The sequence below is a fragment of the Sphaeramia orbicularis genome, chromosome 1, assembly GCF_902148855.1.
Source record: "Sphaeramia orbicularis chromosome 1, fSphaOr1.1, whole genome shotgun sequence".
Lineage (NCBI taxonomy): Eukaryota > Metazoa > Chordata > Actinopteri > Kurtiformes > Apogonidae > Sphaeramia > Sphaeramia orbicularis.
In genome coordinates, this window is record NC_043957.1 from 23678757 (window position 1) to 23693790 (window position 15034).

General features: G+C 37.5%; 1 protein-coding gene across 1 annotated transcript in view; it reads right to left on the reverse strand.

The window, feature by feature from the left end:
- The window catches only part of dchs2 (dachsous cadherin-related 2), a 48793-nt gene extending 33988 nt beyond the window's left edge, over positions 1-14805 (reverse strand). The window contains exons 1-4 of the mRNA XM_030129129.1: positions 13065-14805; positions 7031-7222; positions 6058-6289; positions 4092-4328 (exon numbers count right to left, since the gene is read on the reverse strand). Of these exons, the coding sequence (XP_029984989.1) occupies positions 4092-4328; positions 6058-6289; positions 7031-7222; positions 13065-14777 (2374 nt within the window). The 5' untranslated portion in view covers positions 14778-14805. The remainder of the gene's footprint in view (positions 1-4091; positions 4329-6057; positions 6290-7030; positions 7223-13064) is intronic.
- Between the last annotated feature and the right edge of the window lie 229 nt (positions 14806-15034).

Below are 15034 nucleotides of genomic sequence, written 5' to 3' on the forward strand. Positions count from 1 at the left end.
TTGTTTGCAAAACTTTGCTCTCAGTGTAGTTTTACCATCATTACAAGTATGACAATACTATGGATTTGATAGAGGTCATGTAAGTGTCATATATTTGGATATTCTGTTTAGATCTGTTTCAGCATGGAGCATTTTTGTTTGAGACATGGAATATGTCAATAAAAAATTTTTTCTTACTTTTTGTTTTATCCTAATGTTTTCATTTGTATTTCATTTGCTTTTATTTACTGTATTAAGATTTTTTTGCTCAAATGTGAGCTATGCATTCAAATTGTGTTAAATTATTAAAACAGTCCTTTAGTCAATGTTTTTTCAGCATTTTGTGTAACAATGAGTTAAATGCACTTAAAAAAAATGAATAATTACATTTCCTCTTGCCTTTTTTGCTACATTCTTTGTACATGGGATTGTCACACTAACTTGCATCACAGATGATAAACTAGCCAGCGTTTTTTTGGTTGGGAGAGAGATTCACTAATAATCAAGCATAGTTCATAAACTAAATCTATATGTATATTTTAATTCTTTATTTTCTTGTATCTTCTTCTTCTCCTCCTCCATTTTATTATTTTGTTTTTTCTTAGATTTTCTATCTTCCAAGTCATTTAATTGCATCAGTGTTTATGTATTTTAGCAAACATTTGAGGTTACTTACACAGTAACCAACATGAGGTAATTACAGCACACAGGTCAATAAATCTCATTAATCCACTACAAGTGTTTGTTGCTCGTAAAAAGCACTAATACAGGCCCTTAATCCTCAGGAGCAGTCTGAACTGGCCTTGTCAAACAGTCCCATTTCTTTCGTCTGTGTTTCAAGTCAAAGCGCTAATCTGTTAATTGATTAGACAACCTTAAATGACTGCCCAAGGGTAGTCAAGTGGTTTAGCTTTTGATGGGATATAGAAGAGCTAGTGTGCCTAACAAGTGGACTATGAACGGATAATCTGGGAAAACTGAAGAGCTCAAAATGCCTCTAAAGAAAGAAGACACTAAACCATTTTAGATCAAATATTATGTAAAATTCCTGCTGTAATGCACTCACATTAAATGTTACCTGTTCTGTACCTAAAACTATGAAATAAATGCACATTCATCATATACAGTTCTGCTAACAGAATATACAAACATGCAATTTTAGTGATGTTAAAAAGAAAGCATTAAAGTGTATTATAATGACAGGTTTATTTAATTTTATAGATACTGTTATAACATACAACCGTGTTTGACCCGTTATCATCTGTTCATGTGGTTAAGAAGGATTAAAGATTAAACGACAGCTTTTGTATTTACCACTTGCCTCTTCATGTCTGGACCTAAGTGACAGATTTAAGATGGAATAAATGATGCTGTTGTGTTTTTGTCACTATCATCTGTCAAGATAAGTCTAACATGAATACTTTTCTCTTGATGTCAAAACACTTTAAGAATTTTAAAGCAAAAGTAAAAGTGACTGCAAATAAATGTAAGTTAGCAGGTCATTCAGATAACATGTAGTACTGTGTAGACTATTTTTAAACTATTAAAAACTAAAATATTTACTTTTAGTTTTAGCATTTAACTCAGACAAGAAGCTGCAAAATAAAGCCAAGTGATAAATGCCAAAAAGTTTGTGCAATGGCTGCTTCAAACTTATTTCAATTTAAAATGGTGAACTTACAGCAGAAATTGGACTAGGTTTCTTGCGTGAATTTTACCACAACATATCAGGAATGTCAAGGCAAAATGTAGATGCTAAACATCAACACATTGTGACATGTTGCGCTAAAAAATAGGGCCTCCCTAATCCGAATGACATGGAATAACGAATGACCACTAAAACTTGGCATAAGATTTGGCGTAACAACTGCTCCCTTGTCATTCGGAATAGTGTAAATGGAATGACAGCTATAATGGGAATGACAGATGACTTCGAAAAACAAAACACTTATACTGGGTGGAATGACACTGTAATTCATTAGAATGACAGTGTTTTCTCCTTGATATAATCTCTATCTCCCTCTCTAAAGCAAATGACACCAATATCCCATGGAATGACACTGTCATTCGGTAGAATGACAATGTATTAACCATTTATTTTGAAATTCAAGTTAGATGGGCTTGCGCGGCTCCTTGGACCTTCACTTCCAGCTGAGGTCAGCTGGCAGCTAACTTCAGGGGGTAAATGCTCTTATTTCCATATTCTGTTCATTATATTTACTAGAAGCCAGCCAGCCAGTGAACCGACACGTTGTTTTTCGTTATTCAAAGTCATCTGTCATTCCCATTATAGCTGTCATTCCATTTACACTATTCCGAATGACAAGGGAGCAGCTGTTACGCCAAATCTTACGCCAAATTTTAGTGGTCATTCTTTATAGAGGGAATGCACATACGTCACTTCCCCCCTGGGCCACGCCCCTCTAGGTCAGACTGAGTGGCAAAAACAAACCGGCTCAACATGGCGGAGTATAGCAGTAACTACAGTGAGACCCGGAAAAATGTGGAATATAACATGAAATTAAAGACAATTGGACTGGACATGGATCCATACAAGCTACCAAACAGCAAGTGGTCTACGAACATTGATATGTGGCCAGAAATCACCTATCCTGACATTTATATGAACCTGATTTCAACACCAGGAAAATCCACAATGCAAAGGCTGAAAGCATACAAAAGCCAATGAGTTGTTGACTTCCTCGTCATCGTTAATTAGAGGATTACAGCTGGTGAGTGCTTTCAATTCAACATACTATTGTTTTGGAGGTTTTCTGTCAGTGCAGACGTATTTTCTTGGCGGTGATTTCCAAGGTAAAGGCCCAGCAGTAGTGCTCACAGTTCACTACTGATTTACTGGAGTTGAACCCTTAGTGTTGACCCAAGTGAGTGTATGATCGACTGGTACTGTGGATATTTAAGTAGAGTTAACATCAAATACTTGATACAACACAGCTACAACAGCTTTGTGCTAGAGTACCCCCTTATTTGGAAAACTAGGTTAGCCTCAGTTTAAGCTAGTTCACAAATTATGTAGAGCACAAGGTTCAGATTCACACAAATGAAGACAAAAACGTTTCAGTTATGAAATATAGAACTAAATGACAGATGCTAACATTAAGAGCTTTACTAAGAAGTAACGTTAGCCAAAACGATGTGTAATTTAAGGTATGATTTTACCCGAGAATACAGCATAAATTAACGTTGGCTGACACGAAATCGCAATCACGAATCTAGGTTCTGTTGTCTGGATTCCAGTTATTTCTACGAATTGCAGCGATCCATCTGCTTCTTCTGTCTTTGGCTTTAAGTAGCTGCTAAAATGAGAGCTCCGAGTGCTTTTTAAACCTATTTGTGCGATCAGTGACACAACAGCTCTTCCCCATTTTTTAGATTGTTCTAAAGTTTTCGCAGTATTCAAGCCAAAGCCACTACTCATCTCCCTCTTTCTGCCACTCAGTGGGCAGAACCGCGGTGACTTCCGCTAGCGGTGACGTCACATGCATACCTTCTATTCCATGTCATTCGTCATTCGGATTAGGGAGGCCCCTAAAAACATACCTAAAGCACTTCCAACATAATTTTATTCAATATTAACACAAAATACTACACCTGTCTTTTCAAAAGTGCCCTTAATTTGTGGTTAAGTTTCAGTAAAGTCCATCAACTGACTGTTACAAATGTTTTCTGAAGTTCAGTAGTACGATACCTAGCTGTTAGCATTGGTTAGCAATATTAGCTCATTTTAGCTGTGATTTGGTTTTGATAAACTTTAGCTGCATTTTCTGTGCCTGGTAATTAAGGCAGCTAGTGTTATTTATACACTGCACAATACTTGTCAAATGTAATCCTTTTTTACCAAGGAGATAAAGTTCATACATGTTTTCAGTAAGTTAACATAGTGTTAGTTTAAGTAGTTTCACTCTCTTAAGCTTCACATGGTCGTCTGAAAATGGTCCATAGACTGTAAATAATTATTGGACAGAACTGTGATGTCCATGGGTTACTGAACTGATGTTTAGACTGCTACACAGTCCATGAACCTAAGGGATCACAGTGTCCAAGTGTCACCTCTTACCACTCTTTCTGCTAGTTTGTGGTGTATAACTCACGGGTTGGGTCGATGGCCTCCACCGTCCCCACAGACGTTCCTGGAGGTGCGTCTTCAGGTACTGTGAATGTGTACCGTGACCTCTGGAACACAGCTGGAGGCTGAGCGCTGCGGAGCACATTGATGGTGACCTCTGCTGGTCCGGGTGAGGTCAGGCCGCCACCGTCCTGTGCCGTTATCATGATCTTGACACTAGCTGCTCCCAGGTGGGTCAGAGTGGACGTTAGATAGAGCATTCCTGCAAGGACACACATATATAGGAGTTTTACTTTCATTAGAATCAAATACAAATTCAAGACTTGTTGAGCTGAGTTGAGCTAGTTTTCACCATCAGTTTAGGTTTTTGATACATGCATTAGTAAATAGGCAGGTGATGACAGATGGTCAATGAATGCCTTATTTCTGTGACCTAAATTTTCCAAATAGTCCAATCAATAAGATTCCTGGAAGTATATAGTATAACATAGCATAGCATAGCATACTACAGTATAGTACACATTAAAAGCAGTTGATTCATTTTTATGCATTAAATTTTGGAATTGATTCAGGAAAAATACTTGTTTTCATTGTCTACCAAACAACAACCAGACAACTTAAATTAGAACATTATTTAAAGCCAAAGTCACTCCATAAGTACACAGCCCTTGGCATCAGATCAAGTCCATTACGTATTTTAATAGTTTTCTAACAAAATAAATGTTTGACTCGTATCAAAGGAACCAAAAGACCATTTAAACCATTACATTGTGTTCTCTTATAAAGTGTATCTCAGCCTTTTGGCATTTTAACAGAGCTTTAAGGCCGGCTTTGTGCAGCTCCCTGCAGTGCAATGACACTGGCAATCATATCACCAGGACTTAAACAAAGTAAGTCAGTGTTTATCCCTGAATACTGGTGCTGCCAGTCACACAACTTACTTAAAGACTGTAGAGTGACCTGCTGTGAGTGACAAGTCACTGAGACACACTTAGACGTAGCTTAGACACACTCTACACTGTCAAAACTGTAACCTAAATCAAAAATGGTTCTTTTGTAGTGGTTTGTTGGTGCCTTTAACTGATTATACTAATTTTATTTAGGCTTAGACTAATTGATGCTGAATAAAAGGAACAGACTGAGCTGTAATAACCCCATGAGAGAGTGTCAAATTTACAGTGGCCATGGTTACATGATAATATTTCTATAATCCAGTTGAAATCATTCTTATTATAGCTTCCAACTTAAGTGTTACATGGTTTGTACTGCTGCCAATTTTGGGGAGGGCGCTGTAATATATGAGGTTTTTAATCTCAAAGAGTCTTTCCTAGTTAAATATAAAGAAATATTTATTCAGAATTTTAAAAAAATGTTGCTTTTCTGCAGAAAAAGTCAACAAAGAAGTTTTTAGGTAGAGGAAGAGAAGGAAGAAGATGGAAGAACAAACAGAGGAAAAAGAAGAAGGAGGGGGAAGACAAAGATGAAGAGGAGGAGCAAGATGTAAATGCTAAAAGTATGTGTAACATTTTGACACGTAAAAGGTAATTTTGCTGTTCTACAGAAAATATAAAAGAAGGGGAAGGAGAAGAAGTCAATGAAGAAGAACGAAGAAGAAATAGAGATGAACCCACAATGTGCTCTGTGCTTTATTCTCTTACAGAGTTGTTCAACACTGTAAAATATTTTACAGTTTCCACCCAAAAAGTTATATCATCCACAGACCACATGGTTTTTCCACCTCCATGTTTCTGTCCCCCTTGAAATTTTTTCTGACTTTTTTTTCCCCCTTTTTTCTTTTAGCATATGTGGAAAACAAAAGTGTTTTCATGGCTAATATTCACCTTTTGAAGACATTACCAAATTCCTGACCTCTCTCCTCTGCATTTTTACCTGAGGCATTCTTATTTTTATTGGGCAGTTAAAGTACAATATTAGGGTCCATGAAAGCACACTGTGCATTGTGCTTAGATACATTTAATAGAAGTCTGTACCTGTTTGCTTATCCAACATGAACAAACTGGACATGTCCCCTGGAAGGATTTCGTAGGTGACCTGTCCAAACCTGCCAGAATCTCTGTCAGTAGCGATAACGGTGAGGATTTCAGCGCCGGGCTGCGTATGGCTGCTGATGCTCATAGTGTAGTGTTCAGGGTTGAACACTGGAGCGTTGTCGTTGAGGTCTTCTATTTCAATGTGGACATATGTTTGAGCACTTAGACCTCCCTGAAAATGTAAAAATGAGAGACAATATAGACAGACATAAAAAAAAATGCAATCCAATCCAACTTTATTTGTAAAGCACTTTAAAACAACCACAGTGGACCAAAGTGCTGTACAGAAAAATAAAGAAAAAACAAAATAACAGTGTAAAATACAAGGATAGATTAAAAGACACAGAACAACTGTAAAAATAAAAGTAAACATAAATAAATAAATAAATAAATAAATAAATAAAAAAAAATTACAGAAAATAAATAAAAATACAAGATAACACTTAAAGAACTAGATCTATTTGTAGTAACTTCTAAATTAATTTTTCTTGATTTTTTTGAACCTTAGTTATTTATCACCATTTACTACAATATCATTTGATGTATTTAGCTTATTTAACAGATATTTTCCTGCATTTCATTTTCTGATCATGATGTTTATAAAAGTTTAGAATAAAACTAAGGAAAAAGTGACAGATTATGGCAGTGTTTCCATGTTCACTATGGAGCTTCTGAACATCCAACTGAGTCATATCTGATGACCATGAAAAGAAGAAGCATTTGGTATGAAGTATTAACATGTACTTTTAACGGTAACGAAGAGTACAATCATATCTGTAATGGCAGTTTTCTTGATCTGATCTTGACAGTTTTATGTATGTATAAGTTTTGTTCTGTACTGTCACATAAATAGACTCTTAGAAGATGTAAATGTTTTTCTAAGTCTAATTATTGATTTCTGATGTGCACTCACTGGATCTTCAGCTTTCACCAGGATGTCATGGACCGTCTGTCCTGCTTCTCGATCGATGTCGTGGGCGACACACAGCTGTCCGGTCTGAGGGTGGATTCGGAACAGAGGGTGCTGGTCCGGTTTGTCAAAATCATCCGAGAGAGAATAACGGAGAATGCTGAACTCAGGGCTGTCTGCATCTGTGGCAACAACCTAAAGAAAAGACAGGAAGTTTGATCCTAATAAACAGCAAAGAAAGAATATTTAAAGGGGTCATATTTTGCTAAACCCACTTTTATTAGTCTTTGGTACATTTATTTGTGTATTTGTGGACCTTAATAGTTCCAGAAGTTTGAATTTGAACCCTTCAGGTGCTGCAAAGCTATCTTTATATTCATTTTGGCAGAAATCAAGTGGATTTCTACAACCTGTTTTAATTCCCTCTTAATTTGTTACGTTAATTTGTTAATAAGTTACGTCACGACATTTGCACATATAAGGTCAAGACTTAAGACGAACATTTCTCCAAATACGTCATAATTGTTTGTCAGCAGCAGCGGTTGTAGTCCGTACTGAAAATGTCCAAATTTTGAGCCGGTTAACTAAAATGTTCAGTTGTTGGTTGAACAGGACAGAGCAGCACAGCCAACAACCTGGAGGGGGTGGGGCCTAAAGGGGCTCATTTGCATTTAAAGGGCCAGGACTCAAAACGACTTTACTGGTGTCATTACTCAGAGATAGGGTTGAAAATGGACCTGTGGAGTTGAATTAATGAAGAATTCAGACCCAAGCATAGCATTTATAGTTTATGTAGACCACAGGAAAATGTTTTAAAATGCATAATTCCATTTTAAACAAAAGCTAAATATCACTCCTTTAACACTTCAGATACTAAAACTTACATAACACAAGAATAGAAAAATACAACTAACCTTCACACACCCTGCAGCACAAAACATAAGACCTACTGCCAACTCCTGCAGGTCATATATTGACCTGTGTGTTAGTTCATCCCTATTAGCACTATTGGTACCTATGAACCTCTGACAATTTACAATAACTGTGCAGATTGTGATCTTAAACCCATGTGAATCTGCCATATCTTTATTTTGTAAAGTCAAAATTCCTCCCTGCACTGTCTGTAAATATAAACTATATATTCATATATATTTATTAACTATGTCTTTGTATATATGAACATGGAAAGTCACTTTTCCTTCCTCACAAATTAACTTATAACATATTAATCACTTTTATTTTTTGTTCAGTGTGCTGATGAAATTACTTTTTTTTTAGACCTGTATCTGTGTACATATGTTTTTAGGTATTTTTATACACATACTCTGTCTCTGCTACACATTGTTAATTGTTAATATGTTAACTGTTCTGGTTCTGATAATAAATATACTCCGATAGAGGCCTCATCTGTCATCTGTCAATGTTTAGACTGTAACTGTTACAGGATCATGGATCATAGTGGCAGCCTTGCTCTGCATCATAAGGTCAACACAATAAAATCATAAAATCTCAGCACAATCAAAGGATCCAAGTATGACTGCCCTGGAAAACAAGATGTGATCAAAGAGCCGAGCGAAGCCATACCTTGAATCTGACAGAGATACTTCTCACTTTCCAGCCATAAAGGTGATATCATCATGACTTTATGAACTCTGATCACAGGAAGTTTTACACACATGGGTCAAAGTCTGATTAACCCATAAAGACCCAAACATCCACCGGAGACTAAAACCACCTACTGATCTAAAATGTTTAATACCTGTTGATCCACTAATTCTATAAATACATGTAAATAATTGGTGTCAAATACAGTTTGTCGTTTTTTTCATGGTCATCAGATATGACCCAATTGGACGTTCAGAGAAGAACCCATGGGGTTGAATCAATGACTGGATGGACACACTGGGTTTATGTTCACTTAATGATATATTTTGCTTTAAAAGTCACTTTTTCTTTAGTTTTCTCTGTTTTTGATATGATAACTCTCAATTTTAATCTAAGCTTTTATGAACATGATCAGTAAATTAAATATAGCAAAATACCAGTTTTTCACAAAAAAAAATGCAAAAAATAGAAGATAATATTACAATAAATGGTGTTAAATCACTTCAGAAAGGTTAAATATAGAGAAAAAAAACATTTGGGAACTGTCACAAAAGTAGCACTGGATCTTTATGGGTTAAAACACAGCCACGCTCTTATAACATACAGCTGGTAGATTCAAGATAACTTGCACAATAAGATGGGTTTTGTACTGGTTTTCAGAGCTTCTTTTGTGTAAGCAGTGACAAATGAAAAGAATAGATTTAGTTCTAAAACCATCACTTTCAGTCAGTTGAATGATTAAAACTTTTTCATCTAAAACTCTTACCTAAAAACTCATCTGATAATCTCAAATTCAAGATAATCCACTCAGAACCATATCTCCTGGTTTTGTTTTATGTATTCTATTTATTACTATTCTTTTTATTTGTTTGTGTATAATCTTGTATCTTTTTGGTGATTTTTTTTACTCTTCTGATTATCTGTGCACTGACATTGACTGTTCAGAAGGGCGCCTTTAAATAAAATTCATTATTATGTACTAGTATTTCAGTCTTCTAAAATATAATCATAGCTGCTTTTCTTTTCTTTATATCATTGCAAATTAATCTAAAAACAAGTAATTTATTGTCAGCTTTATCTCCAGGAAACAGTAACATGCATTTGGTTTCTGCACATTAAGACTTTACATAAACCAGCAACAGATACACTGAGAATGAAGAATCTCTAGTTATGGTCACGTTTCTACTTTTCATTTTGTGGAAGAAAAAAACCTTTTTAACACTTAACTCTTTAAAACCTGATGTATCATCGCTGACACACCCTGCACATATGCAGTTTGGATGACTGTAACTCCAATAGTTTCTTAAACCTGAGATGTTGCACTTCGTAGGTTTTATTGGGTCATTACGGTAATTTCAGTCATGCCTGTACTAGACGCTGGACAAGAAGCCTCTTTAGCAGTATTATAACATGCAGTAAATTGTAAATGATTGCTAGATTTTGAAAGATCTGGAAAAAAAGTGCTCTGGAAAAATGGGCAAACAGACTCATTCACAGCATATTTTCTAACCTTTTAGTTAGTCAAAATAAGAAAAAAGGCTTAGATTTTTAAAGGGTTAAAATCCACTCTCACTGTGTAGTTTCACAGTAAAAGTACAGATGGAACAGTAATTTTCAATGATGGAAAGTGTTTACAGAGATATTTTTTGCGTCAACAGAGCTGATGTACAACAAAAGGCTAATAAAGATGGTCAACTCTGTTATTGTTAAGCCTTTACACTTTGTATTTATCAGAATTAAATGCTGAATGTCTGTAATGTCGCGTAAACATGTATTTGTGAATGAGGCCTCTGTTGTTGCTTTGCTTTGTGCCAGGCTGCAGGAGTTTGGTACCAGGCATCACATCATCATATCAAACACACAGCACTGAAATGTGTGTTGTGTGTTTAGGACTAACACTGACGTCTTTGTGCATACACAATGAACACTACTTTTGTCAAGTTAAACATCAGAAAGAGACAGAAGGCAGAAGCAGAACGACCCCAGAGGAGGCATTAAACTGCACTGGTTTGCACCCAGACCTGCTGCTTAATCACTAACTAAAACAGGGGTGTCAAATATACGGCCTGCAGGCCAAAACCAGCCCACTAAAGGGTCCGATCCGGCCTGTGGGATAAATTTGTGAAATGCAAACATTACACTGAAGATATTAACAGTCAAGGATGTCAAATCATTTCAGTTCAGGGGTCGCATATAAACTAATTCATTCTCAAGTGGGTCAGACCAGTAAAATACTATCATACTAACCTATAAATAACTCACATTTTTTCTTTAAGTGCAACAAAGTAAAATTACATGATAATGTTTACATTTAACTATCCTTTCACAAAAAATGTGAATAACCTGAACAAATATGAAAAACATGAAACATCTTAAGAGAAATGCAATTTTACCAATATTCTACCCGTTACTAAATGTTTTGTACATTTGTAGATCCACTGTGATCTGTTAGTTGTAATGCATGTGTGGAAATGATAAACTGAGGCGTAATATTGTTAAGAATTGCACTTACTTTTCTTTAAAAATTTCAGGTTGGCTGTGGTTGTTCATGCTATTCACATTTTGTGAAGGATATGTTGTAGATGTAATCATTTTCATCATGTAATTTTAATTTTTTACTGTTATTATTTTTCTGGTCCAGCCCACTTGAGATCATACTGGGCGGTATGTGGCCCCTGATCTAAAATGAGTTTTACCCCCCTAAACTTAAACCATGTATTTGATTTATTTGTTCTTATCTATCTCTGCTTTATGTGAAGCACTTTGTAACATGTTGTTTTAAAAAGTGCTATATAAATAAAGCTTTACTTACTTACTTACTTACTTACTTACTTACTTACTTACTATGTAGGCTCAAAAATAAAACTCTACACCTGACTAGATTAGAGAACTGCTGTTCAACACATACAGAAAAACCGACTGGTCTGATAAATTTGTTCTACTTGTATAAAAACCTCCAGTTCCAGATTTCCTTTTCCAGGAACATTATTCCTCTTACTCTCAATAATCCTGTTTCTGTGAGCTGCTCTAACACAGCCTGTTTATAGTGTATTCTGTGAATTATCCAGAGTAAGAACAATGTTTCTCAAAACACACATTTTAAACTGTAAATTTTCAGTGCTGTTTAGAAATAACTTTACTTAAATTGTGGAGTAATTTATATTGTGATGGCTAGTAAAGTTTAACTGAAGTGTTTTTAGTTTGTCAGGAAACCCGATGTGATCTACAACTCATGTCTCTGGTATTTCTAATAAATTGTTCAAAATTTCTTGAAACTCTTCATTTTTCAAAGAAAAAATTCCAAAAAGGTGAAAGTGTCAAAACTGCAGTCTATCAGAAATGCAATATGTCATATATGTATGTATGTAATACATGTACACACATGTGTACAAACATCATGAATCTGGTATATTCATATGAGTTAAAACACTCAATTTGCTTTAATAGTGTCCAAATAATGTCATTGAAAGTCAGAATATATTTGACACTCTAAAGTGAGATCCGGTTCATGACTAATTCAACAATTGTTAAATTGAATTCTCCTATGGAGCCCGAGAAGGGACATCAAGAAAATAAAAATATTTGCCTTCTAATGCAAATATTTTTTATTTTCTTCACATCCCCTCCTGGGCTCCACATTCTCCTACTGCTCCAAAGCAATTAAAATAATCTGAAGTTCATTTTAATGATTAAGAGTATTGGAAAAATTACATTTCAGAACTGTTTTTGCTTTTTTCTTATCAGGATAATTCACAGAACACATTATGAAGTCAATGGAATAACAACTTGCATAGTTACTTTGGACTGAAAATTGTTATTGCACACTAGCGCTTGTAGTTTAATGAAGAAATAAAAAAGCTAATATTCTACTAACACTTACACTAATAAGTGTAATGGTAGTTAATGGTGACCATATACAGCCAACTAGAACATGTCGTATATTGACATATAAGGCATATTTTCAAAAATGTTCTACTTATTTTCCATGATGTTATAAAGATATGTTCTATATATCCAGAGGATGTATGTATGTGATAACATTATAACATAAGATTTCTGCTTTCACTGAATTTAGCTCACCATTAAAAACAACTTCTTTTTTCCAGAAAAAATATTTGTGTTTCATGGATTTCTTTGGCGTTTTTCTTTTCAGAAGAATTGTTTTGTGAAACATATAATCCCTACTGAGGCTGTTTATAGACTGTTCTCTGATTTAGGCAGAGTGAACGAGAAAATGTTTGTGAAAAGACATTAAAGAATGTGACTTTTCAATAGTTAAACCTTGTGATAATGTATGTTTTCAGATAAATGTGTCATGTATTTGCACATTCCTGTATGAGGTGTCTACTTGGTAAGATGTCCTTCAGTGGAAACAAGGAAATAAGTAGATTTTTTTTCAGAGCTGATCCTCTGAAGAACATTTCCAACATACTTGTAAAAAGCAGCTTCCAATCTCACTGTGCTCTGGGACTGACACGTTGTAGAGCTGCTGCTGGAACACTGGCTCGTTATCGTTCAGATCCTCTACCAGCACAGTGACCGTCGCCGTGGACGACAGGGATGGCTCGCCTCCGTCCGCTGCCACCACCAGGAACCACACCTCCATGTGTGTCTCTCTGTCCAGAGCAGCAGCAGTGGTGACCAGACCGGACTCAGGGTCGATGCTGATCAGACTGTCCTGGTTTGACTTCAGGATGGAGTATCTGACTAGTGCGTTGGCGCCTTCGTCTGCGTCTCGGGCCTGCATCTGGATGAGGGAGCTGCCCTGAGGTGCATCTTCTGCGATGCTTACAGTGTACACATCTCTATCAAAGGCAGGATGACAGTCATTAGCATCAGACACCTTTAACAGAAAATTCACCTCACTGGTCAGAGCCGGACTCCCAAAATCAGATGCCAGGACTTGGAGCTCATACAGATCCTTCTCCTCTCGGTCTAGCTCAGTGTTTACACACAAAGCAAACAGGAAGTCATCGGTCTGCTTCAGGGTGAACTTCCCATCCCCACCTGCGAGCTTCACTGTCACTTTCTCCTCCTCAAAGTCAGGGTCTGACACTGAAATCCGGGCCACGTAGTCGCCAACACCTGCTGCCTCTGACACCACTGGGTCTCCACTCTCACTGAGGAAAAGCACACTGATGGCGGGGCTGTTGTCGTTGACGTTGAGCACCTTGATGCCCACAAAAGCACTGCTGAACTCAGGTTGAGCCCCGTTGTCCCTGGCAACGACAATCAACTCATGAAAGGCCTGAATCTCATAGTCCAGAGGCTTGTTGAGGTAGAGCACCCCGGTGGTTTCGTTGATGTAGAAGAGTTCATTGGGGTCACTCTGCCGCCTGTTGATCTCGTAGGTGATCCTAGCGTTGTCCCCCAGGTCCTGGTCTGTGGCCTGGACCTGACAAACAACAGACATAAGCGGAGCATCCTCTGGCACAGAGGCGTGATATTCAGTCTGGCTGAACACAGGTGGATTATCGTTTTCATCCAGGATGTGGATGTTGACCTGGACTGTGCCGGTCCTGGCGGGTATCCCACCATCAAACGCCTCGACTGTCAGGGAGTAAAAGTCTCGGGTTTCTCGGTCCAGTCTGTGTTTTAAGATTAAATCCAGGCTGTCCGATCCACTTCGATACTCCAGGTGAAATAACTCCCCCATTTCCCTTTCTCTGATCCTGTACCCCTGAGTCCCAAACTCCTCCACATCCTGGTCTTTGGCACCTTCAACCTGAACACGGCTTCCAGGGGGGCTCAGCTCTGATATTTTCAGTTCCACCTCCTCTGATGGAAACTCAGGTGAGTGGTCGTTGACATCTTTCACTTCTATTTTCACTTTGATCATCTCACCTGTGAGGGTCGCCGCCACAAATTCATATTTGTCTCTGCTCTCCCGGTCCAGGACCACAGCTGTGGAGATGATCCCCGTGTCTGCGTCTATCTCCAAATCCCTGAACACATAAGAGTCTCTGCTCTCGGAGATGAAGAATCCAGTGCTTGGCCTGCTTAACCCTGCGGCCAGGTCTCCAACGATGGTTCTAGCGGGCAGACCTTCTCTAACAGACAGCGTCAGGTTGAACACCTGCCCGAGAGACTGCGCGCAAAGCACACACAGTACGCACAACAGAAGCGGAGCATGTTTTCCAGCCATTCCTCCTTTACGCACGGCTCCTTCCTCCAACTTAAACTACATATTTACGCGTCAAACTCACTCAGTTCTCACATAAAACCCCCTGAACGCACCGTGCAGGTTTGCAGGAAACTCCAGTGTGTGTGAAATCCAGAAGTCTCATAATCTCACAGAAGTAAATATGCGTAAAAACCGGAGCGCAGTGACTCCCCGCAGATCCTGCCGCTGAACGGGTTCAGTGAACCGACTGTGCGCACAGGGTGACGCTCCTCCTGACA